At 43.9% G+C, this 26,520-nt stretch overlaps 2 protein-coding genes across 2 annotated transcripts in view; one reads left to right on the forward strand and one right to left on the reverse strand.

Moving 5' to 3' along the window:
• The first annotated feature begins 662 nt into the window (after positions 1 to 662).
• On the forward strand, positions 663 to 14,336 carry LOC111977694 (protein phosphatase 1 regulatory subunit 1A). Its single transcript, XM_024007247.3, has 6 exons — positions 663 to 1,167; positions 2,126 to 2,192; positions 9,428 to 9,459; positions 9,699 to 9,765; positions 12,732 to 12,905; positions 13,461 to 14,336. Exons 1-6 carry the CDS (start codon positions 982 to 984, stop codon positions 13,547 to 13,549), a joined length of 615 nt encoding a protein of 204 aa, XP_023863015.1. The 5' UTR covers positions 663 to 981; the 3' UTR covers positions 13,550 to 14,336.
• Positions 14,337 to 14,620: 284 nt separating this feature from the next.
• Positions 14,621 to 26,520, reverse strand: part of pde1a (phosphodiesterase 1A, calmodulin-dependent) — a 59,411-nt gene continuing 47,511 nt past the window's right edge. The window contains 13 exon segments of the mRNA XM_024147626.2: positions 14,621 to 14,957; positions 15,309 to 15,590; positions 15,752 to 15,945; positions 16,501 to 16,621; positions 16,908 to 16,989; positions 17,284 to 17,404; positions 19,493 to 19,594; positions 22,933 to 23,058; positions 24,799 to 24,899; positions 25,058 to 25,106; positions 25,108 to 25,124; positions 25,126 to 25,166; positions 25,169 to 25,199. Of these exon segments, the coding sequence (XP_024003394.1) occupies positions 14,902 to 14,957; positions 15,309 to 15,590; positions 15,752 to 15,945; positions 16,501 to 16,621; positions 16,908 to 16,989; positions 17,284 to 17,404; positions 19,493 to 19,594; positions 22,933 to 23,058; positions 24,799 to 24,899; positions 25,058 to 25,106; positions 25,108 to 25,124; positions 25,126 to 25,166; positions 25,169 to 25,199 (1,323 nt within the window). The 3' untranslated portion in view covers positions 14,621 to 14,901.

Raw genomic sequence — 26,520 nt, forward strand, 5'->3', positions numbered from 1 at the left:
CCAGTTTTATTGCTTCTTAAATCAGAACAACAGTTTTCAGCTGTGCTAACATAATTGCAAAATGCTTTTCTAATGATCAATTAGCCTTTTAAAATGATTAACTTGGATTACCTAACACAACGTGCCATTGGAACACAGGAGTGATGGTTGCTGATAATGGGCCTCTGTACGCCTATGTAGATATTTCATAAAAAATCTGCYGTTTCCAGCTACAATAGTCATTAACAATGTCTACACTGTATTTCTGATCAATTTGATGTTATTTTAATGGACAAAAAATTAGCTTTTCTTTAAAAAACAAGGACATTTGTAAGTGACCCCGAATATTTCAATGGTAGTGTGTATATATAGATCAGTGAGAAAATCTAAATGATACTAATTTATAAACTACGACATGCCTGCGGGATTGAGCATATTAGGCATTTTTCAGACAAATCCACTGTCTCAAGGTTCACATACCACTCAGGAAAGGAGAGGGAGCGAGAGGGGAGTAAGCAACCACGAGGTCTATGAGAGAAAGAAGTATGGAGGAAGATAGAGAGAGCAGTGGTTTCCTGAACTTGGGTTATCAATATTTAACATTGTGCCTGCCTGGTCCCTTCGGGGGATTATATTGCACTTCTGGGCCGTGATGTCATGATACTCAGAGAGAGAGATGGAGGGAGGGGGAGAGAGATATCGGAGACTCAGACTGGCCTGTGGCTTTCATCAAAGATAGAACACTTGACCCAGCAGAGGCTAAAGAGCATGCTGTTGGTCTGTCTGAGTTGAGGGCTGGGGGACAAGGGAGACTGGCTGTGGCTGCTATAGTGGACTGGACATTAGAGGAGTGTGTGAGGTGGAGTGCATCTCTCTTTTTCTCTCTCGTTTTCTCTGACGGGGGCAGGGGAGAGGCAGGCTGGGCTGTGCACTAAAGCTATCACAGGGCTCATAAGGAAGGGGGGAGGAACAGAAGAGAAAAGAGGCTGCTGCTGCTACAGTATGTGCAGCTGCTCCCAACACAGTCCCCTCTTCCTCTCTTTCTCTTACTTTCCCTTTCTCCTCGATCTTTCTTTCTCTCTATCTTCTCACAACATGGAGCCCAACATGGAGCCCAACAGTCCTAAGAAGATCCAGTTTTCTGTACCTGTCCGACAGAGTCAGCTGGACCCTCAGGCATCGGAGCATGTAAGTAAAAACATCCACTTCTACATGATATGTTAATACATGTGATTACCATGATGACATGGTAATGGAATGATATTGTGATGGTGGGCTCACTGAAAGAGTGTGGGGCTTATCCCTGTGAGACCCAAGCATTTTTGCCCCCCAAAAATTGCAACACTTACGAAATTCCTCCTGCTCTTGCTCAGAATGTTTTCTCAATTTATTTTTTCTTCTACATAATCACATCGTAGAGAAGACAGGACACAACAAATGCTACTTAGTTCATCTCCGTAGACTCAGATGTATTTCTATGTAGTGTTAGACRTGAGTTTAGGACCTGTTGCATTTTTGCAACCCGGGAATCTCACAGAGTTAAAAGGACTAGCTCCTCTTGACACTGACTGGCAGAAGAAGCTTTACTTTGATCATGTTATGCATGTGTGGGAAACCTGTTTTATGTCATGGATGATGGTGATCTCCTTGTAAGATGAGTGAAGGCTTGTTTTCCCCCTCCACTTTCTGCAATTATTTGTCACAATCTTAGTTTTCTAGACTTTATTGCAATGTCTTAGTGCCTTAAGTGAATATTGCTTGGGGAAAAGTATAGTGCTCAGACTAAACTATTTCCATTGTATCCTTATTTGTCACCATAGTGGTTATAGAAAAATAGCTTCATCCAAAGCTTTGGCCAAACTCTCCCACTCCACCCACCACCTCCACACCCACCCCTCTCCCTAACCTATACTAGTGATTTTATTGACACTGAACTCTAGTCTATCACTTTGTAAAACATGCACACACAGCAGTGACTGGTGCTTGTTGTCTGTCTCCATCTATCCTCAGCGCCACACTTTAACACCACTTTTCCCTGTCCTGTCTCTCTGCCCTGTCCTGTCTCTCTGCCCTGTCCTGCTCTACCCTGTCCTGTCCCGACCTGCGCCCCTATCCTATCCCGCCCTGTCCTGTCTCTCCCAAACAGATCCGTAAGAGGAGACCTACACCAGCCACCCATGCCATCTATCTTCCACCAGACCTAACTGCAGCAAGTAAGATACTTCTCCTGTGTGAGAAACAGGGTTGGGGTCAATTTAAATTTAATCTCATTCAATTCAGGAAATAGACATTCCAATTCCAATTGCCCTCAATGAAAAGCAGTGAAAATGGAATTTCGGTAGTTTCCTGTATTGAAATGGAATGTGTGGTCTGGATGTTGCCAAGCTACACTCAGCATGACTCTAAACTGTCATGGAAAGTATGTGTGTCTTCATATGACAATTGTTTGGTTTTTGATTTGTTATGCTGGTTTTTGAGGGTCGTTTGAATTTGGAGACTTTTTGTTTGTTCCCAACTTGCTCATTATTGATAATGAGAAACACAAACGAGATTTGGCTCGCTCTCATTTATGTAAATCATCTAAGTGCTTTCTTTCAGATCTGTCTGTTGACATTTAATGAAGAGCTGTGGGATATAAAGGAGTTACTTAAACATGGGTTGAATGAGGGCTCGAAGACTATTCTTGTGGGCTACACAAAATGGAGTGTTAAACTACAAGATGTCTAAGGGGGGAATGATGGATCGAGGGTGATATCAGCCCTGGAGAATGGGAGTAACGAGAAGAGTGTTAAAAAGGAGGCGGCAAGGCGAGTGTTTTTATCTTTGTTGTGTCATCATGAAACAGTGAGAGTGGAATCTAACCTTGAGTGAGAGATCCAGAACATGGAGGGTCACAATGTGATATCAGCACAAATACCTTCCCTGTGGCGTCAGCATATGGAGACTGCAACACTGCACAGCTATAGTCACAACACAGCCACAGCTTACAGCTCAGCCTCCAGCACAGCCTGCTACCAAGCCACAGTCACAGCCCATACCCTAGCAGGCTGCAGCACAGTCATAGCAAAGGCTGCCTTGTTCACACTCTGGCCTTCCTCCCCACTGCTTTTGAAAGGTCATCATAGAGTAAGACTGGGAGAACCTGTGCCAAAGAAAGCTCCACAGGTATAGCTGTGGATGACTCTGAGACAGTGAGAAGAGACCAGCAGGACCAAATAAGAGATGGTTGGTCTGTAAAAGAGAGTACAGTATCTGTCTGTAATCAAACACTGGTACGTTTTACAGTTCAAACCTGATAGATAGCAGAGATTCAACCTTCAACCACATGACACACACCAATCTATCAACCATTTCCTTATGTTGCGTCTGGAATGCAGTGAGATCAGATATTTCTGGCCTCCAGGGTAAAGCTTGGTTCATTAGCCTCATCAACACCCTGTTGGTGACCTTGACCTTTACCCCATGTGACTTGACTCTGTGATCATGGACAAACATACATCTCCACACGCATCGCCCAGCTGCCCACCACGTCCCAGCCTGCTGTACAGCCCAGTACAGAAGGCATGCAAAAACCCACCCAGACACACAAACACACACTGTTCAGGCTGCCCAGTACAGAACAGAAAGGCATGCAAGCAGTCAGGCATCACGGTCATACTCAACATCACATCACTGAGGGGAACAGGATGTGAATGGTTATCATTACCGTTATGTCATGACATGAGATAGTGTTGTTGTATCTGACCGCTGTTCCTCATGTCATAACCTGGCACAGCCTTGCTGGCCACATATCTTACAGCAGCACAGGGTTTGATAAATCATCCGTTTGTGTGTGTGTGTGTATTTGTGTGCATGTGAGCATGTGTGTGTTCTGTGAGGTGCTGGGCGGCCTGAACAGTGTGTGTTTGTGTCTGGGTGGATTTTTGCAGGCCTTGCACGCGCGTATGTGCGTGTCTAGAAAGAGAGGTTTGATAGATAATCAGTATGTACAGGGTGAATTTCTACCCATTGTACTGAATCATCAGTATGAATGTACAGATTTTATTTAACTATTGTACTGAATCATCAGTATGAATGTCCAGATTTATTTAACCAACACAAGAATCATCAGTATGAATGTACAGATTTTATTTAACCATTGTACTGAATCATCAGTATGAATGTACAGATTTTATTTAACCATTGTACTGAATCATCAGTAGAATGTACATATTTATTTAACCATTGTACTGAATCATCAGTATGAATGTACAGATTTTATTTAACCATTGTACTGAATCATCAGTATGAATGTACAGATTTTATTTAACCATTGGTACGAATTCAATCAGCAAGAATTGTACAGATTTTATTTAACCATTGTACTGAATCATCAGTATGAATGTACGGGTTTTATTTAACCCATTGTACTGATTCATCAGTATGAACGTACAGGTTTGATTTATCCCATTGTGCAGAGGAAGGGAAAGGGTTGGTACTGTTAATTGATGGAGGGTGTGCTGGCCCATATTCTCCTCAGAGAGAGTTTTTGGCAGAGAGTAGGGGGTGTTCTTTTTGCGTCCCAAATAGCACCCTATTCCCTTTATAGTGCACTACTATTGACCAGGGCTCATAAGGATCTGGTCAAGTGTAGTGCACCATGTAGGGTGTAGGGTGCTATTTGGGACGTTCCTGTTTGTGACAAACCAGCTAACCCAAATCTACTGGGTGGCAATTAAATTGTCTGACAGAAGCCAGTCGCAGGATCTTCATCCAGGAGCCAGCTTAGAGGCATTACATTGTCAGAATGTATGAATGTGTGTGTTTTACATCACAGACCCACCCTTTCTTTTTATACATTGATTTCTTTATCCTTGGCTGGGTGCATGTATTTCTGTCTCCTCAGTGCCAGGTCTGTGTTTTATGGCAGGCGTAGGTAACCACTGCCAATGTGACAGCTCTGTTCCCACCATGACCCTGGTTCCATCCCTCCTTCCATCTCTCCATTCCTCTATCCCTCTATTCTATATGTCTCCATGGGCGTATGGACAGTTTCCTCCAGCCTAGTTGTCTTGTCAAACTCTTTGCTTAGTTGATAGTGTTTATGCTAACTGGCCTTTTACCATTACATTATCCTGAGAGATCCCATTGGGAGCTACTGACTGTGTGCTGTGAATGAGAATGGATGGTGTAGTCTAGTGAAACGTATTTTGCTCAACTCTGTCTGTGTATGTGGGCTGCATACTGTAGGTGGTGTGCGTGGGACCCTATTCATTCACAGCCATTATTTCAGCTACAAGCAGATCTTTGTCTTGCTGATATTTCCCTGTGAATGTCATCCAAACTGTGTCTTTTGGAGAGAGGCCACTTCTGAAGGTTAATACTGAAACTTACTGTAGTGTTGTGTATTGTGTCTCTGGATTATCGGGTGTTCTGAATTAGAATTTTATCATTGAGAACCAGAGGTGCTATCAAGATATTTTGAGCTGCAGTGCCCATGGCTTTAATTTAACACTCTCCCTAACAGAGATAATGTGTGAAACCCATGGACCTGGAGATAGCTAATACAAGACTCTGCCTCTGGCCATTTTAGCTTTTTATAAGGTTCACTGTTGATTTGCCATCAGCTCTTCAACTCTCTCCTCTTGTATAAAAACAGCTGGTCATTTTCCTTGGACGCAGACCCAGTAGTATGGCTGGTGTCCTATAACAGTGGCTGGATTGAAGGGTGTCACAGAGGATGTATAGTGTTATAGATGCATTGTAAAGTGTCATAGCAGCCTTACATGACCCCAGGGAATGCCAGTCTTTTCCCCTGCCCACTACAGCGGAGACTATGACGTCATCACCCTCCCATGCCCGTAGGCTTGATGGTCCGAGACACACTGACTTCATTCAGCTATTGTTGTGAGGTGATGTGTTATATGGTAGTAACATGCTGATAATGTGGTTCACATGTTTTGCTACTGCCTTAAGTTCATGTACTGTGTTGGCCTTAGAATATAACATAGGCCTACAGTACAAGGTTGAATTTTTGTCCAATACATATCATGTGCYCTGCATGTGTAGATGTTTGTAGTCACATCCAATGCTTGTCTGTTGTTCCGTGCCATTCATACAACACCCTTGGTCATGTTAATGTGCTCCACATTTTTTGATGTACGTTCATGTCAGTTCATGTACAGTGTTGGCCACAGAGAACTACATACAGATGTAGGATCTTAATTTAACCTACAGTCCCAGTCAAAAGTTTAGACACACCTACTCATTCAAGGGGTTTTCTTTTCTTTTTTACTATTTTCTACATAGTGAAAATAGAATAATAGTGTAGAATAATAGTGAAGACATCAAAACTATGAAATAACACACATGGAATCATGTAGTAACCAGAAAAGTGTTAAACAAATCCAAATATATGTTTTATTTTAGTATCCACCCTTTGCCTTGATGACAGCTTTACACACTCTTGGCATACTCTCAACCAGCTCCACCTGGAATRTTTTTCAAACAKTCTTGAAGGACTTCCCACATATGCTGAGCACTTATTGGCTGCTTTTCCTTCACTCTGCAGTCCAACTCATCCCAAACCATCTCAATTGGGTTGAGGTCGGGTGATTGTGGAGGCCAGGTCATCTGATGTAGCACTCCATCACTCTCTTTCTTGGTCAAATAGCCCTTACACAGCCTGGAGGTGTGTTTTGGGTCATTGTTCTGTTGAAAAACAAATTATAGCCCGACAAAGCACAAACCAGATGGGATGGCGTATCGCTGCAGAATGCTGTGGTAACCATGCTGGTTAAATGTGCCTTGAATTTTAAATAAATTATTGACAGTGTCACCAGCAAAGCACCCCCACACTATCAAAYCTCCTCTTCCATGCTTCACAGTGGGAACCCCACATGCGGAGATCATCCGTTCACCTACTCTGCGTCTCACAAAGACATGGCGGTTGGAACCAAAAATCTCACATTTGGACTAATCAGACCAAAGGACAGATTTCCACCGGTCTAATGTCCATTGCTCATGTTTCTTGGCCCAAGCAAGTCTCTTCTTATTATTGGTGTCTTTTAGTAGTGGTTTCTTTGCAGCAATTCAACCATGAAGGCCTGATTCACACAGTCTCCTCTGAACAGTTGATTTTGAGATGTGTCTGTTACTTGAACTCTGAAACATTTATTCTGGCTGTAATTTATGAGGCTGGTAACTAATGAACTTATCCCCTGCAACAGAGGTGAATCTGTGTCTTCCTATCCTGTGACGGTCCTCATGAGAGCCAGTTTCATCATAGCACTTGATGGTTTTTGCGACTGCACTTGAAGAAACTTTCAAAGTTCTTGAAATTTTCCGTATTGACTGACCTTCATGTCGTGAAGTAATGATGGACTGTCATTTCTCTTTGCTTATGTGAGMTGTTTTTGCCATAATATGGATTTGGTCTTTTACCAAATAGGGCTTTCTTCTGTATACCACCCCTACCTTGTCACAACACAACTGATTGGCTCAAACGCATTAAGAAGGAAAGAAATTCCACAAATTTACAAGGCACACTTGTTAATTGAATGCATTCCAGGTGACTACCTCATGAAGCTGGTTGAGAATGTGAAAATCTGTCTTCAAGGCAAAGGCTGGCTACTTTGAAGAATCTCAAGTATAAAATACAGTACCGTTAAAAGATTTGGGGTCACTTATAAATTCTTGTATTTTTTTAAAGAAAACCTTTTTTTTGTCCATTAAAATAACATGAAATTGATTAGAAAAACAGTGTAGACATTGTTAATGTTGTAAATGACTATTGTAGCTGGAAACAGCTGATTTTCTATGAAATATCTAGATAGGCGTACAGAGGCCCATTATCAGCAACCATCACCCCTGTGTTCCAATGGCACGTTGTGTTAGCTAATCCAAGTTTATAATTTTAAAAGGMTAATTGATCATTAGAAAACCCTTTTGCAATTATGTTAGCACAGCTGAAAACTGTTGTGCTGATTAAAGAACCACTTAAAACTGGCTGCCTTTAAACTAGTTGAGTATCTGGAGCATCAGCATTTGTGGGTTTGATTACAAGCTCAAAGGAATGGACAAACCCACAAATACTGATGCTCCAGATACTCAACTAGTCTAAAGAAGGCCAGTTTTATTGCTTCTTTAATGTGCACAACAGTTTTCAGCTGTGGTAAAATAATTGCAAAAGGGTTTTCTAATGATGTATTTCTGATCAATGTTATGTTATTTTAATGGACAAAAAAWTTGCTTTTCTTTCAAAAAAGTGACCCCAAACTTTTGAACGGTAATGTTTATTTAGATTTGTTTAACACTTCATTACTGCATGATTCCATATGTGCTATTTCATAGTTGTGATGTCTTCACTATTTTTCTACAATGTTGAAAATATTAAAAATAAAGAAAAACCCTGGAATGATGAGTAGGTGTGTCCAAACTTTTGACTGGTACTGTATATTGTCACGGCAAAACAATCCTACAGCAACAGGATTTGAACATTTAGTCGAGAATGTTGCTTGATCGGTGGTTAGGCTATTAGCTGGTCAAAGGTAGGATACACAAAAATGCAATACTCTTAACATAACCATGTGTTAGTGTGGGTTTTCAGTGAGCTTATGTAAATCACAAAGCTCATCTGCATTTCCTGAGGTGCAGGAAAATTCTTAGCAGCAAAAGAGTGATCAAAGTAAGATCCAGCATCTGTATAATACAGGGCTCGTGTGTTGCCCSATGCTATCCATTCAACAAAATAGTCATGTTAATGTGGTTCACATGTTTGTGCTGTCTTCCGTTTATGCACTACAGACGTGATGGAGCTGAATTCAGTCTGGATTTTCAGGCTACGTCTGTTGTCCAGTGCCATTCATTCAATAACTTATTGAATTATTGGTGTTTTGCTCCAGCTGTGATGTTCATGGTGATATGAATCACCCCTGGTTGTCATTTCTAAGATCAATTTCAATTCAGAGAAACGTTAATGGAGGAGAAGTTAGAGCAAACCAGTCAGCCATTACAGCCGGAGGTTAGCAGTGATCTGGACACTGAACCATACACTCTCTCAGCCATGAGCTCATCGTGATGAACAGTACAGCTCTCCCACTGTAGTCACATCACACAGGTGAAATACAATGTTCCAGCAGAACCTCAGCACACAGATTCTAACCGAGGGTTGAGTAATAGCTCTTTTTKGGGGTGACAGGTAGCCTAGTGGTTAGAGCGCTGGTTCAGTAACCGAAAGGTTGCTGGATCGAATCCCCAAGCTGAGGTAAAAATGTGTCATTCTGCCCCTGAGCAAGGCAGCGCCCCTCTCTGATTCAGAGGGGTTGGGTTAAATGCGGAAGACACATTTCAGTTGAATGCATTCAGTTGTACAGCTGTCTAGGTATCCCCCTTTCCTTTTTTTAAGGCTGACAATTTTAGCTAAACTGACAAATGTACTATAACTCATGTCTGCTTTTCTCTCACACAGATGACAAGCAGACTACAAGTCATCAAGGAGAGGTAGTTCACACTCTGTTTACCTTGCTCTGTTTAAAAGCAGAAATAAAAGTCAAAAGAACAACATTATCAGGATGCTCCCTAGCAGCAGTCTATGGTTCTATGAGGTGGCATGTCTATCTGATGCAGTTGTCATTGATTACCTGAGATGGCCTGGCTCCTGAAATAGCTTCAGTGAAATGGGATCTCTGCTTGTTGGTTCTCATGCGGTTCTTTTTTCCCCCTCCATCTCTCTACACCAGACCCAGAGTGCAGGGGCATCTCCCGCTCAGAGAAAACACAGCGTCTACACTCCGCCCACCATGAAAGGTACAGGTCGTCACTCACACCATTTCTTCAACACAAACCGTTGCATTCACAAACTCTGCGTCATGACAGCACAGGTGCCATTGGTTCATATTCTCCTTTTATTCTGGAGAGTAGGAAACACTGGGTGTATTGTCTGTGGTCAGCATTATATTTAAACAGAGCCTAGCGTGTGACAGAGTGACTGACCATGCTTGCTGGCTCATAGAGGTAGCTCATTCCTGGAAAAGCCATGGCCACTCACTATACATCTACATTAGATATTGATTGACTGAGAGTTATATCATCCTCCTGTTATAAGTCTCACAAATGGATAGTCAGATAATGCACAAAGAGAGCTACACCATCCCATCTCTCAAATGGATAATCACTAGTCAGGTGGTGCAACAAGGACTATGGGCACAGAATAAACTAATTTGAACACAGCAGCCTATTCTTGGTCCAATTAGATAGCAACTATATTATTGTAGTAATTATTGCAGTTTTCATTACACATTTGGCTTGTTAATTAGGGTGTGGATTAGAATATATCCAACATGGCCCACCGCCCTTAAACAACAACATGGCCAAACAATATCCAATGGCCAAAAGCCTTTAGGCTCAATGGCCTTGAATTCAGTTGAATGCTGAATATGCTCCAGTTCAGAGCACAGCAGAAGACCACGTTCTGTTGTAACAGATGGTCAAATAAATTAAAGGCCCAGTCCAGTCAAAAACATGATTTTTCTGTATTTTATATATTTCCATACTATGAGGTTGGAATAATACTATGAAATTGTGAAAATTATGATAATGCCATTTTAGTGTAAGAGCTGTTMAAATCATCAAGTCAAATTATATTAGTCAAATGCTTTGTAAACAACAGGTGTAGAGACTAACAGTGAAATGCTTACTTATGGGACCTTCCCAACAATACAGAGAAGATAACAGAAAAGTAATAACATGTAATAATAAAGTATAATAATAAAGTAATAATAGATACACAATGAGTAAAGATAACCTGGCTATATACAACGGGTATCAGTACTGAGTCGATGTGCAGGGGTATGAGGTAATTGAGGTAGATATGTACTGTACATATAACTAGGAATAAAGTGACTAGGCAACAGGATAGATAAACAGTAGCAGCAGCGTATGTGATGAGTCAAAAGAGTTAGTGCAAAAAGGGTTCATGCAGATAGGGCGGCAGATAGCCTTGCAGTTAAGAGCGTTGGGATGGTCACTGGTTCGGATCGCTGAGCCGACTGGGTGAAATATCTGTCGATGTGCCCTTACGCAAGGCACTTACCCCTAATTACTCCTGTAAGTCACTCTGGATAAGTGTCTGCTAAATTAATAAAATGTTKTTTTTTTTAAAGATCATTATAGTCTGGGTAGCTATTTGGTTAACAATTTAACTAACTATTTAGCAGTCTTATGGCTTGGTGGTAGACGCTGTCAGGATCCTGTTTGTTCCAGACTTGGTGCACCTGTACTGCTTGCCGTGTGGTAGCAAAGAGAACAGTCTATGACTTGGGTGGCTGGAGTCTGACAATTTTTAGGGCCTTCCTCTGACACCGCCTGGTATAGAGGTCCTGTGATGTACTGGGCAATTCGCACTACCCTCTGTAGCGCCTTGCGGTCGGATGCCAAGCAGTTGCCATGCCAAGTAGTGATGCAGCTAGTCAAGATGCTCTCAATGGTGCAGCTGTAGAAATGTTTGAGGATCTGAGGGCCCGAGCCAAATCTTTTCAGCCTCCTGAGGGGGAAGAGGCGTTGTCGTGCCCTCTTTACGACTATGTTGGTGTGTTTGGACCATGATAGATCCTTAGTTATAAGGACACCGAGGAACGTTGATGTGAATGGGGGCGTGCTTGGCCCTCCGTTTCCTGTAGTCCACGATCAGCTCCTTTGTCTTGCTGACATTGAGGAAGAGGTTGTTGTCCTGGCACCACACTGCCAGGTCTCTGACCTCCTCTCTATAGGCAGTCTCATCATCGTATTAGGCCTACCACCGTTGTGTCATCAGCAAACTTAATGATGGTGTTGGAGTCATGCAGTTGTGAACAGGAAGTACAGGAGGGGACTAAGCACGCACCTCTGAGGGGCCCCGTGTTGAGGGTCAGCGTGGCGGATGTGTTGTTGACTACCATCCCCACCTTGGGGCGACCCGTCAGGAAGTCCAGGATCCAGTTGTAGATGGAGGTGTTCAGTCCCAGGTACCTGAGTGATGAGCTTGGAGGGCACTATTATGTTGAACCCTGAGCTTTAGTCATAGGTGTTCATCTTGTCCAAGTGGGAGAGGGCAGTGTGGAGTGCAATATAAATTGTGTCATCTGTGGATCTGTTAGGGGGGTATGCAAATTGGAGTGGGTCCAGGGTGTCTGGTATGATGGTGTTGATGTGAACCATGACCAGCCTTTCAAAGCATTGGCTTCTTGGGCACAGGGATTATAGTGGTCTGCTTGAAACATGTAGGTATTAAAGACTGGGTCAGGGAGAGGTTGAAAATGTCAGGGAAGACACTTGCCAGCTGGTCAGCGCAAGCTCTGAGTAAGCGTTCTGGTAATCCTTGTGAATGTTAACCTGTTTAAAGGTCTTACTCACATCGGCTTTGGAGATTGAAAAACCGCCTGAAATTTCTGCCGGTTTTGGTGGCAGGGAGTTTTAGGCCTTCCATGGTGACATCACCATGTGGTAAATTAGTTAAATCCACTAATAAGAGAGTTCCAAACCTGTCTGCCAATAACAGCTAATTTTCTGTTTTCCCCTCCCCACACAAACCCYCCGACAGTCTTAGCAAAATTCTTGTTTGAGAAATTGCTCTTTGCTAAGAAGATTTTTTGTTTGTTTTTACGATTTGAATTGAAAATTATTACAGTATGGTTACCTAGAAATKATCTGATATTGAGATAAAAATGGCTGCATTGGACCTTTAAAGTTAAGTATTATAGCACCATTTATTTTGGTTCCATACTGTGTGTCCACAGACTGCTTTAGAGGCCATGATGAGGACAGAGACAGCCTGCCTCCTACCAGACTGGCCAAGTCTCACACAGACACGCTGGCCCTAGCAGAGGAGCTATCAGGGGCCCTGCCACGACTGGCAGACACACCGAGGCGCAAAGACACTCCCTACCAGCACCAGCCTCCCTTCACTCCAGGTAAGGCCCTCATAGCAACACACTGTACCTGATATGAAAGTCTACTCGAACTGGACTGTAGCTTATGTGGAAGGCTACAGTCAAATAATGTGGGCCTGGCTCAGTGTCGTGTTGTTTCCTTTACAGAACATGTAAAGCTGCAGATACAGCTCACCACTGTGGTTTAGGTTGTGAGGGCGAATCAGTTCACACTGTCAAATCTAGTTGGTCACACTACTGTCAATGGCTTGATGTTGGTCATAGTTAACGGATATAGACTAAAGCGTTTAAAGATCTCCATACACATGGACGTCTTCTCTGTGCTGTTGCTTAGCTGCAGGGAGTGTTCCAGACACCTTAACAGATGGTCTGGTCACAGGACAGATTACATTTGACCACTGTGCTGACACAAACAGCATCATACTTGCACACACACACATCATCATCCTTTGTAGCGTATTAGAACAGGACACAGTGTGTGTCTGTGTCAGGAGCTGTTAGAACATACTACGACTGTTTCTTAGTTATTGATCTCTCTGATATGACCCTACAGCACTCTGTCTGTCCAATTCCCAGGGGTCAAGCTGCTCAAGAGCAAATCAAAGATCTCCTTCCCTGAGGAGGAAGAGAAGGAGGCGGAGGAGGAAGAAGATACCAAGAAGTAGGATCCAAAGTGAAGCGTGAGGAGCGGACAAACTGTTGGCCATGTTTCTGATGGTTCAAACACATGAATGGGTAATGAACTCTTGGTAAGAGATGATGCTAAACTATCAGGTTATCATTTCTAACCTGGGAATCCATTTTATTCAGCCATGCGTTGTTGAGATCAAGAAAGGACAATGTCATTCATTTGTCTGTACTGTATCTCAAACTCTTAGTTGGTTATGTATGGTTAATTGTTGTTAGATATTGTAATAAAAGAGTATATATGACAAATTTGAACAGCAATACTGGCTGTTATGCAGTGAAATTATATCTGGAAATATACTGGTTTTTGTTTTCTTTAAACAGAAAATATCATAATGCATCTCATTGTGTCAGTCTCATCATGTAAAAACATATTTCACATAGATTGACTTGATATTTTTGTAGTATTTTATACAGAAACTGGGCTAGGTAAGAATTGTTAGACTTATTTACCACTCTACGGTACTGCACAAACAAAGGAGTCCTACCATTTATTTAATTTTTTTCACTCACTGGTGTTTGGAGTGTCTGAGTCCTAGGCTGATGCATTGCACATGTGACCAAATAATAAAGTTCATTATTGAATGAACTGTTGGCAAAACCTGTACATTTCAGATGTCTAACGCATTGTGGACATATAGTGTAGCAGAGAAACATCAAACCCTCTCCTCTCAATTTCAGGCAGCATTATTTTAGTAGGCTAATTGTTATCTCAAATTAATCGTGGAAAGATTTCATAACACAAAATAAAACATTTTACTCCTACATGTAGTCAGTGTATTTATTGTGTCTACATTAACTACATTACAATAAGAAATGAATAAAACAGCACCCCCAAGTGGGTAATATTAGGCACTGCACAACCAATCATACTCATAGTGTGGGTAACTGTCGGCAACCATTCCAGTACTACTCTAGGGTAAAATATGTTTGTCTAGCATGAAATCAAGAGAGAACACACACTGTTGCAATTAAGTACCGTGATCGTCCTAGTGTACCATACAAACCCATATGAAAGAGAAGAGAGAATGAATATAGACAAAAACTACTTGCGGTGCAAAGAGGAGCAAGAAGATCCCCATATTTAATAAATAACAATACAATAACAGACTGGAAATAAAATCAATCAGAACAAATACAATAAAAAAAGCTAACAAACAAATATGGTGAATCAGGGACGACACACAATTGGCCCAGTGTCGTTAGGGGCTGGCAGGGATAGGCCATCATTGTAAATAAGAATTTGTTCTTAACTGACTTGACTAGTTAAATAAATGTAAAGTAGAATAAAAATCAGGAAGTGGCAGCGTTGTTGGGTAGCTTATCAGAATCAAGGGCTCTGAAGAGACTCCTCCCCTGACTCAAGGACTGCCCCAGGGCCTGCTCCTGTAAGCAACAACAGTTACCATGACAACACAGCATCACACAGTTGTAACCTTGACAACCCTCCACTCCGCAGTTATCTCTTGGACACTTGGTCACAGATCGTCGTGACTGACAATACGATTATAGAGATGAGAGAAATACTACATAGCTATAGCCTACTGACAGGACACAGAATTATAAAAAGACATGACATTGATAGGTTTCACTGTCATATTGTACTGTTCTGTTACGGTGCACTACATTATGTTTCATTGTTGTATCGTATTGTACATCGTGTTGTATATAGTGTCATATACCTTATTGTATATCATATCATATTGTACCACATCATTCGCTAGCTAACATTCCTACCGTTCCATGGTAGGCGTTCAGGAGAGATGGAGCCAGGTGATGTTGTCTCTTTATCCTCACATGGGGACAGAGAACTGTGAGGATGGTGGTCCAGCTCTGAGTCCTCCTGGGAAGAGTTATTGGAGTTTGTGTTGTTCATCAGTTCATTGAAGGGCTCTGATTGGAGCTCCTGGCTGTGTCTCTCAGGGCTGGTGTGAGTCAACGTAACCTCTGTTTTCATCTGGGACTCCTCCATCTCCTCTGGGTCAGTGTTCAACTCAGCTCGCTCTTTACTCGCCAACTCTGAGGAAACAAGAACACAAGCAAAAAGAACATCTAATGTCATACATAGACTTCTGACAATGGAAAGAACATAACACTGAAAGAAGGAAACGTATTCAGGAGACTGAAGAAGACAAGGAAGAGAAAGACGAAGAAGAGCAACAACAAAAAGACAACTATACCTTGTACAGAGAGCTCCTTCCATCGGTCTTTGTTGTGTTGGATGACCTCTGCCAGTGTGTGTCTGACCCGTTTCAGGTCGATGCCAGTCAGGCTATAGTCTGTAGTAAGCCCCTGGTCAACCCCCTGGCTGGATCCTCGACCACTATGTTTCTGGACTGACTCCACCACCGTCACCGACCCACTACCCGTCAAACTGAGCAACATAGAATATAAACACTGTCTATTCTGTCAAATATATGACACCGACTCCTTGTGAGGCTGTCCTAATATGGACATCAATTAAATAGAACAGAACATACTGGAGTAAGACTTGGTTGCTTATTCCACAACTTCGATCGACCATAGAGACTGAACATCGGGAAAGTGGTAAGCCTACTGATGATACTGGTAGGCATGTTGATTCTGTCAGACATGTTAAACTGGGAAAACTGTGATTTCAAATCAATCAACCAAATGTATTTATAAAGCCCTTCTTACATCAGCTGATGTCACAAAGTGCTGTACAGAAACCCAGCCTAAAACCCCAAACAGCAAGCAATGCARGTGTAGAAGCAGGGTGGCTAGGAAAAACTCCCTAGAAAGGCCAGAACCTAAGAAGAAACCTAGATAGGAACCAGGCTATGAGGGGTGGCCAGTCCTCTTCTGGCTGTGCCGGGTGCAGATTATAACAGAACATGGCCAAGATGTTCAAATGTTCATAGATGACCAGCAGGGTCATAGTGTGTATAATATTAGGAATGTGTCATACCTTGACCTGCGGACGCCAGTGTCATGTGACTTTAAGGTATCCTCTATTAGAGGGGTAATGATCTTCTCGGTCGTGTCCACCAACACAGAGAATGTGGGTTCCACTATGAAGTCAATGAACCCTGCGAGACAGACAAACATTTGAGAAGAAAAACAGGTATGACTCGCTCACACTGACGATTATAGTTTTCAGAGAAACAGGAGAAAAAAATGTGTGTGTGATGTCACAATMATTTATGAGGACAGGCAGTGTAGATTCCCATGCTTTATCATATCAAGGGAAAAATATTAAATACTTTCTCAAATGTCCACATGGTGGCCCATTTGAGCTATGGCCTGTCGGAGAATACAAACCCATCCTGAATGAAACCACTCACAGTGAGGCCAATAACAGGGTGTGATGCTCACCTATTTGTGACTGTGCGATCATGGTAGCTTTACGATCACACAGAGGAGAGAATGGCAGCCCTAACTCAACCTCTTTATCGCCCTGTAAGAAATCAACAACACCAGCCTTGGTAACCATACCAATGTGGAATGGCAGGTTACTGTATACTGTAGTATTGTGTACTACAATACCCATAATGCTCTGTATAACATAACCAGTTCAACCAAGTGAAGATATTACTGAAGCTATCAGAATGGTGTCCCATCTCCTTAATAATACAAGTTTCATTAGGTGAGATACATACAGAATACAGTGCTGAAACACTCAAGTTTCCCTCTTCCATGGTTTCTGTCAGTGACTATACACTGTAGTGGTGAGACTATGTTGGTACTGTACCTGTCTGAAGAACTCCTCCATCAGGGCCTGTGTCCATCGGTAGTGCAGCTTCCAGGCCTTGGCTGGGTGGCTGATGTCAGCTGCATGCAGCATCAGAGATAGGGCTTTAGCCTTGTCTACTCTGTAGATACAATGGTACATCAGGTAACACACAGAATTATACACTGAGAAAGAGTGACACACTCACACACACATAAACATATAGGATTGAGGGCACGTTCCAGGGCGCGTTCTCAGAGCATGCGCAGAACTGCTGGCAGGCATATTCACTGTAATGTTCAACCTCTTCTTGTCCCTGTCTGTAATCCCCACATGTTTTAAGATGACCACAGTCATCCCTGTTCCGAAGAACTCTAAGGTTTACCGCCCTCTAGCTCTCACATCTGTAATCATGAAGTGCTTTGAGAGGCTGGTTATGGCACACATTAACTCCACCATCCCAGACACCCTAGACCCACTCCAATTTGCATACCGCCCCAACAGATCCATTGATGCAATCTCAATTGCTCTCCACATTGGCCTCACCCACCTAGATAAGGGGAATACCTATGTGAGAAGGCTGTTTATTGACTACAGCTCAGTGTTCAACACCATTATCCCCTCCAAGCTCGTCACCAAGCTTAGTACTCTGGGTCTGAACGCCTCCCTCTGCAACTGGATCCTGGACTTTCTGATGGGCCGACCCCAGATGGGGAGGGTAGTCAACATCACCTTCACCACGCTGAGCCTTAACACAGGGGCGCCRCAAGGGTGTGTGCTTAGTCCTCTCCTGTACTCCCTTTCACCCACGAATAACTCCAACACCATTATCAAGTTTGCTTTCGACACGACGTTGGTAGGCCTACAGGGAAGAGGTCAGTGACCTGACAGTGTTGTGCTGAAGCAACAACCTCTCCCTCAACGTCACCAAAACCAAGGAGCTGATTGTGGACTACAGGAAACGGGGGGACGAGCACGCTCCCATCCACATCGACGGGGCGGCAGTGGAGCATGTAGACAGCTTCAAGTTCCCTGGTGTCCAAATCACTAAGGACTTAAAATGGTCCAAACACACACGCGCAGTCGTGAAGAAGGCGTGACAGTGCCTTTTCCCACTCAGGAGGTTGAAAAAGTTTGGAATGGGCCCTCAAATCCTGAAAAGGTTCTAAAGCTGCACCATTGAGAGCATATTGACTGGCTGCATCACTGCTTGGTATGGCAATTGCACCGCCCATCGATCGCATGGTGCTACAGAGGGTTGTGCGGACAGCCCAGTACATCACTGGGCCCGAGCTCTCTGCCATCCAGGACCTCTATATCAGGCAGTGTGAAAAGAAGGGCCGGAAATTGTCAAAGACCCCAATCACCCAAGCCATAGACTATTTTCTCTGCTGCCGCATGGCAAGAGGTACTGACACCAACAGGCTCTTGAACAGCTTCTATCCCCAAGCAATACGACTGATAAATAGCAAACAAAATAGCTACATGGACCGAGTTTACCTTATATCTGTATTGAGCTTTGCACACTGACAGGGCCCTACACACTCACACTGTCACTCAAACACACACACACAAACACTCACTCCATAATTTACTCACTCACACATAATATGCACATACAGTATACTGACTCTACACATCCACTCACATGCAAGCTGCTGCTAACCATTTTCTTATATCCTGTTGCCTAGTCACCTTACCCCTATACATATCTACCTCCATCACACCTGTATCCCTGCACATGGGCTCCCGAGTGGCACAGCGGTCTAAGGCACTGCATCTCAGTGCTAGAGGTGTCACTACAGACACCCTGGTTTGATTCCAGGCTGTATCACAACCGACCGTGATTGGGAGTCCCATAGAGCGGCGCACAATTGTCCCAGCGTCGTCCGGGTTTGGCCGTCATTGTAAATAAGAATTTGTTCTTAACTGACTTGCCTAGTTAAATAAAGGTTCAATACAAAAAACATGAACATACACTATGGTATAGGAACTGACTTTTAAAATATTTCCTGTACTGTATATAGTATGCTTACTTTGTATTTCTACATTGTTTATGATTATTGCATTGTTGGGCTTTGAGTTTGCAAGAAAGGCATTTCACTGTACTTGTGCATGTGACATAAAAACTTGAAAGAAAGGTGTGGTCCAGAGAGCCAGGGCTAAGGGTTAGGGGTAAGGGTTCAGGGGTTAGGGGTCATAGGTCAGGGTCCAGAGACAGTCCACTCACCCCTCAGGCTGCTGCAGGGCGTTCCTCATGCTTTTGATCTGCTGGAAATGGCAGGACATGTCTGTACTCATCACCATCTCAATCACCAGGGTCCGCAGCTCTCTGACAGACACAGACACAGACAGGTTAGAGAGAAATGGCAGGACGTCTGTACTCATCACCATCTCAATCACCAGGGTCTGTAGCTCTCTGACAGACACAGACACAGACAGGTTAGAGAGAAATGGCAGGACGTCTGTACTCATCACCATCTCAATCACCAGGGTCCACACCTCTCTGAAAACACAGGAAAAGTGAAAACAAAAAACAAAAAAAAGTCCGTTTCCACCTAGCCTCCACTCCAGCTGGTTTTGGATTCTCCAGGACAAGAACACAGTGTGATGTCTAGCACCACTTCCACTTCCAACAACATCAAACATTGCATTTCTTTACAGTACCTAATGATGGGTGTGAGCCTGTGGAACTTTCCATAATCACTGATAGAGTGAATGTGAAATAGTTTATATAATAGTCTTGCGTTGACATCCAATTGTATTAGTCACATACGCCGAAAACAACAGGTGTAGACCTTACAGTGAATGTTAACTTACAAGCCCCTAACCAACAACGCAGTTTAAAAAATATGAATAAGAATAAGAAAAAGAACAAGTAATTAAAGAGCAGCAGTAAAATAACAATAGCGAGACTATATACAGGAGGTACCGGTACAGAGTCAATGTGTGGGGGCACCGGTTAGTCGAGATAATTGAGGTAATATGTACATGTAGGTTATTAAAGTGACTATGCATAGATAATAACAGAGAGTAGCAGCGGCRTGAAAGAGGGGAGGGGGGGTCCCAGTGATGTACTGGGCCGTACGCACTACCCTCTGTAGTGCCTTGCAGTCTTGGAGGCCGAGCAGTTGCCATACCAGGCAGAGAAGCAACCAGTCAGGATGCTCTCGATAGTGCAGCTTTTCAGTCTCCTGAAGGGGGAATAGGTTTTGTCGTGCCCTCTTCACAACTGTCTTGGTGTGCTAGACCGTGTTAGTTTGTTGGTGATGTGGACACCAAGGAGCTTGAAGCTCTCAACCTGCTCCACTGCAGCCCCATCGATGAGATTGGTGCGTGCTCGGTCCTCTTTTTCCTGCAGTCCACAATCATCTTCTTTGTCTTGATCACGTTGAGGGAGAGGTTGTTGTCGTGGCACCACACGGCCAGGTCTCTGACCTCCTCCCTATAGGCTGTCTCGTCGTTGTCGGTAATCAGGCCTACCACTGTTGCGTCATCGGCAAACTTAATGATGGTGTTGGAGTCGTGCCTGGCCGTGCAGTCATAAGTGAACAGGGAGTACAGGAGGGGACTGAGCACGCACCCTTGAGGGGCCCCTGTGGGGAGGATCAGCGTGTTGCTACCTACCCTTACCAACTGGGGACAGCACATCAGGAAGTCCAGGATCCAGTTGCAGAGGGAGGTGTTTAGTCCCAGGGTCCTTAGCTTATTGATGAGCTTTGAGGGCACTATGGTGTTGAACACTGAGCTGTAGTCAAAGAATAACATTCCCACATAGGTGTTCCTTTTGTCCAGGTGGGAAAGGGCAGTGTGGAGTGCAATAGAGACTGCATCATCTGTGGATCTGTTAGAGCGGTATGCAAATTGGAGTGGGGCTAGGGTTTCTGGGATAATGGTGTGGATGTGAGCCATCACCAGCCTTTCAAAGCACGTCATGGCTACAGACGTGAGTGCTACGGGTCAGTATTCATTTAGGCAGGTTACCTTAGCGTTATTGTGCACAGGGACAATGGTGGTCTGCTTAAAACATGTTGGTATTACAGACTCGGACAGGGAGAGGTTGAAAATGTCAGTGAAGACACTTGCCAGTAGGTCAGCACATGCTTGCAGTACACGTCCTGGTAATCTGTCTGGCCCTGCGGCCTTGTGAATGTTGATCTGTTTAAAGTCTTACTCACATCGGCTGCGGAGAGCGTGATCACACAGTCGTCCGGAACAGCTGGTGCTCTCATCCATGTTTCAGTGTTATTTGCTTCGAAGCGAGCCTAGAAGTAGTTTAGCTCGTCTGGTAGGCTCGTGTCACTGGGCAGCTCTCGGCTGTACTTCCCTTTGTAGTCTGAAATGGTTTGCAAGACCTGACACATCCGACGAGCGTCGGAGCCGGTGTAGTACGATTCGATCTTAGTCCTGTATTGATGCTTTGCCTGTTTGATTGTTCGTCGGAGTGCATAGTGGGATTTCTTATAAGCTTCCGTGTTAAAGTCCCACTCCTTGAAAGCGGCAGCTCTAGCCTTTAGCTCTGTGCGGATGTTGCCTGTAATCCTGCTTCTGGTTGGGGTATGTACGTACGGTCACTATGGGGACGAYGTCATCAATGCACTTATTGATGAAGCCAATGACTGATGTGGTGTACTCCCCAATGCCATCGGAAGAATCCCGGAACATATTCCAGTCTGTGCTAGCAAAACAGTCCTGTAGCTTAGCATCTGCTACATCTGACCACATTTTTATTGACCAAGTCACTGGTGCTTCCTGCTATAATTTTGGCTTGTAAGCAGGAATCAGGAGAATATAATTATGGTCAGATTTGCCAAATGCAGGGCGAGGGAAAGCTTTGTAAATGTCTCCGTGTGTGGAGTAAAGGTGGTCTAGAGTTTYTTTYCGCTCTGGTTGCACATTTAACTTGCTGATAGAAATTTGGTAAAACGGATTTAAGTTTCCCTGCATTAAAGTCCCCGGCCACTAGGAGCGCCGCCTCTGGATGAGCGTTTTCCTGTTTGCTTATGACGGAATACAGCTCATTGAGTGCGGTCTTAGTGCCAGCATCGGTCTGTGGTGGTATGTAGACAGCTACAAAAAATACAGATAAACTCTCTAGGTAGACAGTGTGGTCTACAGCATATCATGAAATACTCTACCTCAGGCGAGCAAAACCTCAACACTTCCTTAGATATCGTGCACCAGCTGTTGTTTACAAATATACTTAGTCCGCCCCCCCCCCCCTTGTCTTACCAGACATCGCTGTTCTATCCTGCCGATACAGAGTATGTTGATAATGTTGTCGTTCAGCCACGACTCCCGTGAAGCATAAAATATTACAGTTTTTAATGTCCCGTTGGTAGTTTAATCTTCCGTGTAGGTTGTCGATTTTATTTTCCAATGATTGGATGTTAGCTAGTAGGACTGAAGGCAGAGGGGGTTTATTCGATCGCCTACAAATTCTCAGAAGGCAGCCCGACCTCTGTCCTCTTTTTCTCCATCTTCTCGTCACGCAAATGACAGGGATTTAGGCCTGACATGCCACACCACACCACATTCGTATCCAAACCTAAAGTCAAGGCTAAGTATCTAGGTTATGTTACAGTACTAGCCCCTTCGTTCTTTGAAGTGGTGATCTCAATCTCTTAAWCAAATGTATATTATAAAGCACTTTTGACTTTCTTAACTCACCGCCAGTCATCTTTTGACAGGTTGACCAGTATGTTCATCTCATCCTCTTGCATAAGTCTGTACGCAGCACTGACATGGTGGTTCTCCAGGACTGACCGGTCGTTGTACAGGATGGCCACCTCTGACCTGGAGAGAGGAAGAGAAGGGGGAAGAGAAGGTGTGGATCACCGTGTGATTAGTCATTGTGCTGCATGGCGGTTACCAGGCGAGATTACTTTACCAGGTAGCCATCCTGTATGGCAACAGTAACTAGCAGGCAAAACTGGTTGAAATGATTTAATTTCAACCAGTTTAGAAATTACAACAGCAATTATGATACGATAGTGATGGTAGATATTTGAGATGGGGTGGCAGGTAGCCTAGCGAAATGTTGCTTGTTTGAATCCCCAAGCYGACAAGGTGCAAATTCTGTTGATGTGCCCTTGAGGAAAGCACTTTACCCTAATTGCTCCTGTAGGTCACTCTGGATGACTAAAATGCAAATGTGATGGTAGCGAAATGAGAATTCCAGATTTTCCTAATGCAGAACAGGGCCACATCAGAAAGTAGTTGTTCTGAGACAAATAATATATATATWTTTTTTTTACCCCCAATTTCGTGGTATCCAATTGTTAGTAGTTACTGTCTTGTCTCATCGCTACAACTCCCGTACGGGCTCGGGAGAGACGAAGGTCGAGAGCCATGCGTCCTCCGAAACACAACCCAACCAAGCCGCACTGCTTCTTAACACAGCGCGCATCCAACCCGGAAGCCAGCCGCACCAATGTGTTGGAGGAAACACCGTACACCTAGTGACCTGGTCAGTGTGCACTGCGCCCGGCCCGCCACAGGAGTCTCTAGTGCGCGATGAGACAAGGATATCCATACCGGCCAAACCCTCCCTAACCCGGACGGCGCTAGGCCAATTGTGCATCGCCCCATGGACCTCCCGGTCACGGCCGGCTGCGACAGAGCCTGGGCTCGAACCCAGAGTCTCTGGTGGCASAGCTAGCACTGCGAAGCAGTGCCTTAGACCACTGTGCCACCAGGGAGGCCCCGACAAATAATATTTTATTTAATTTTCAAAATTTTATTATAAGTAAAATGAGAAAAAACTAAATGAGACAGTTACTAGTACTTTACTCCAGTGCTAGGGCAGTTTGTAGTACTTTACTCCAGTGCTAGGGCAGTTTGTAGTACTTTACTCCAGTGCTAGGGCAGTTTGTAGTACTTTACTCCAGTGCTAGGGCAGTTTGTAGTACTTTACTCCAGTGCTAGGGCAATTTGTAGTACTTTATTCCAGTGCTAGGAAAGTAATCAGAGAGGGAAAGTTTACTAAATACCTTCATTGTCCATTTCACAACAACCCCTCATTTCTAAAATACGAGTAGCCTTTCTGATCAATTTTTATTAGACTAGAGAGTCATGCAGAGGTAATGAAGGGTTTAAACTAAAGGACTCTCTCTCTCTCTCTCTCTCTCTCTCTCTCTCTCTCTCTCTCTCATCACTGAGGTCACTGCTGCAATTTTGAGTATTCTCATTGTGCAATTCATTTTAATGGGTTCTTTAAATGGGTGCCTTCACTTAAATGGCCTCTTTATATGGCCATGTTCCCTTCTTAAGGCTCCATTGGCATTCATTAGTCAGGGTCAGACWGACTGAACTGTCTTTCTCTCTGTCTAGGAGGCTAAAGCTGTACAATACAAGGACATCTTCAGTTTAACATTAGTATTGGTAGGATGGAATGAATGAAAATGGAAATAAATAATATGTCCATTAGGTACAGTAGCTAAGTGTTGTGTCAAACTTCAGGAATAAAATGCCTACTGAAAGAAGCAGAAGTTTGCACCGTCCGTAGGAAACTTCAGGAAGAATACTGACACACACCTGGTCTGAATGTGAAAGTTGTTGGTTGTCCCAGTGTGTTCAAAGTCATGGATAGCTGCAGCAAACACCATGGCTAGGATGTCCAGTTCAGTGAGCCAGTGCTAGAGAGACAGAGAGTAAATGTAACAAGGAAACACAATCAGAATCCTCTGTCCTTTGATCTGTCTATTATGCTGGGGGGGGGGGGGGGGGGGGGGGATTCATTGCATCCCTATTGCACCAACCTGCCATGTGTAGTGTGTGAGTGTGCATGTGAGACTCACATGATGCCAGTGTGGAGATTCAGATAGTGTGCTGTCTGTGTGACTCGCAGCGTGGATCAGGTTTATGGTAGGGGTTTCTGTGTTTGCTGTAGCCCAACTCTAGAGCTCTACGAAGGACACCAGAGATGACACTGGTATCTGGGGGAAACAGGGCGGTTAGAACATCAGAGATGACACTGGTATCTCAAAACAATCCGTATTAGTCACATGCCGCCGAATACAATTAGGTGTAGACCTTACAGTGAAATGCTTACTTACGAGCCCTAACCAAGCAATGCATTAAAAAAAATACTTCTAAGTATAAGAAATAAAAGTAACAAGTAATAAAGAGCAGCAGTAAAATAACAATAGTGAGACTATATACGGGGGGGTGGGGGGGGTACTGGTACAGAGTCAATGTTAGTTGAGGTAATATGTACATGTAGGTAGAGTTTCTTAAAGTGACTACGCATAGATGATAACAGCAGAGAGTAGCAGCGGTGTAAAAGAGGGGGGACAATGCAAATAGTCTGGGTAGCCACTTGATTAGGTGTTCAGGAGTCTTATGGCTTGGGGGTAAACCCTGTTTAGAAGCCTCTTGGACCTAGACTTGGCGCTCCGGTACCGCTTTTTTATTTTTATTTATTTTTTTATAGGTTTTGTCGTGCCCTCTTCACAACTGTCTTGGTGTGCTTGGACCATGTTAGTTTGTTGGTGATGTGGACACCAAGGAACTTGAAGCTCTCAACTGCTCCACTGCAGCCCATCGATGAGAATGGGGTGTGCTCGGTCCTCTTTTTCCTGTAGTCCACAATCATCTCATTTGTCTTGATCACGTTGAGGGAGAGGTTGTTGTCCTGGCACCACACGGCCAGGTTCTGACCTCCTCCCTATAGGCTGTCTCGTCATTGTAGGTGATCAGGCCTACCACTGTTTTGTTCATCAGCAAACTTAATGATGGTGTTGGAGTCGTGCCTGGCCGTGCAGTCATGAGTGAACAGGGAGTACAGGAGTGGACTGAGCACACACCCCTGAGGGGCCCATGTGTTGAGGATCAGCGTGGCGGCTGTGTTGTTACCTACCCTCACCCCCTGGGGGCAGCCCATCAGGAAGTCCAGGATCCAGTTGCAGAGGGAGGTGTTTAGTCCCAGGGTTCTTAGCTTATTGATGAGCTTTGAGGGCACTATGGTGTTGAACGCAGAGCTGTAGTCAATGAATAGCATTCTCACATAGGTGTTCCTTTTGTCCAGGTGGGAAAGGGCAGTGTGGAGTGCAATAGAGAATGCATCACCTGTGGATCTGTTGGGGCGGTATGCAAATTGTGAAATGCTATCACACACACCAAATTATTTTCTCATTTTGTAGTGCAGGGAATTACATCCCCAGAGTTGACTTCATTAGAGAAAAGATAACTCCTGCACACTCCTGCGAGATATTACATCTGGCACATTGTTTATTGTCCAAATTGTCATGTGTGCCA

Source organism: Salvelinus sp. IW2-2015, linkage group LG2 (genome assembly GCF_002910315.2).
Source record: "Salvelinus sp. IW2-2015 linkage group LG2, ASM291031v2, whole genome shotgun sequence".
NCBI classification, from domain to species: domain Eukaryota; kingdom Metazoa; phylum Chordata; class Actinopteri; order Salmoniformes; family Salmonidae; genus Salvelinus; species Salvelinus sp. IW2-2015.

Coding starts and splice junctions, on each gene's coding strand:
- LOC111977694 (XM_024007247.3), top strand. CDS start 982: ATGTGCAGCTGCTCCCAACACAGTCCCCTCTTCCTCTCTTTCTCTTAC. Junction 1,168..2,125: donor ACCCTCAGGCATCGGAGCAT/GTAAGTAAAAAC, acceptor TCTCCCAAACAG/ATCCGTAAGAGGAGACCTAC. Junction 2,193..9,427: donor ACCAGACCTAACTGCAGCAA/GTAAGATACTTC, acceptor TCTCTCACACAG/ATGACAAGCAGACTACAAGT.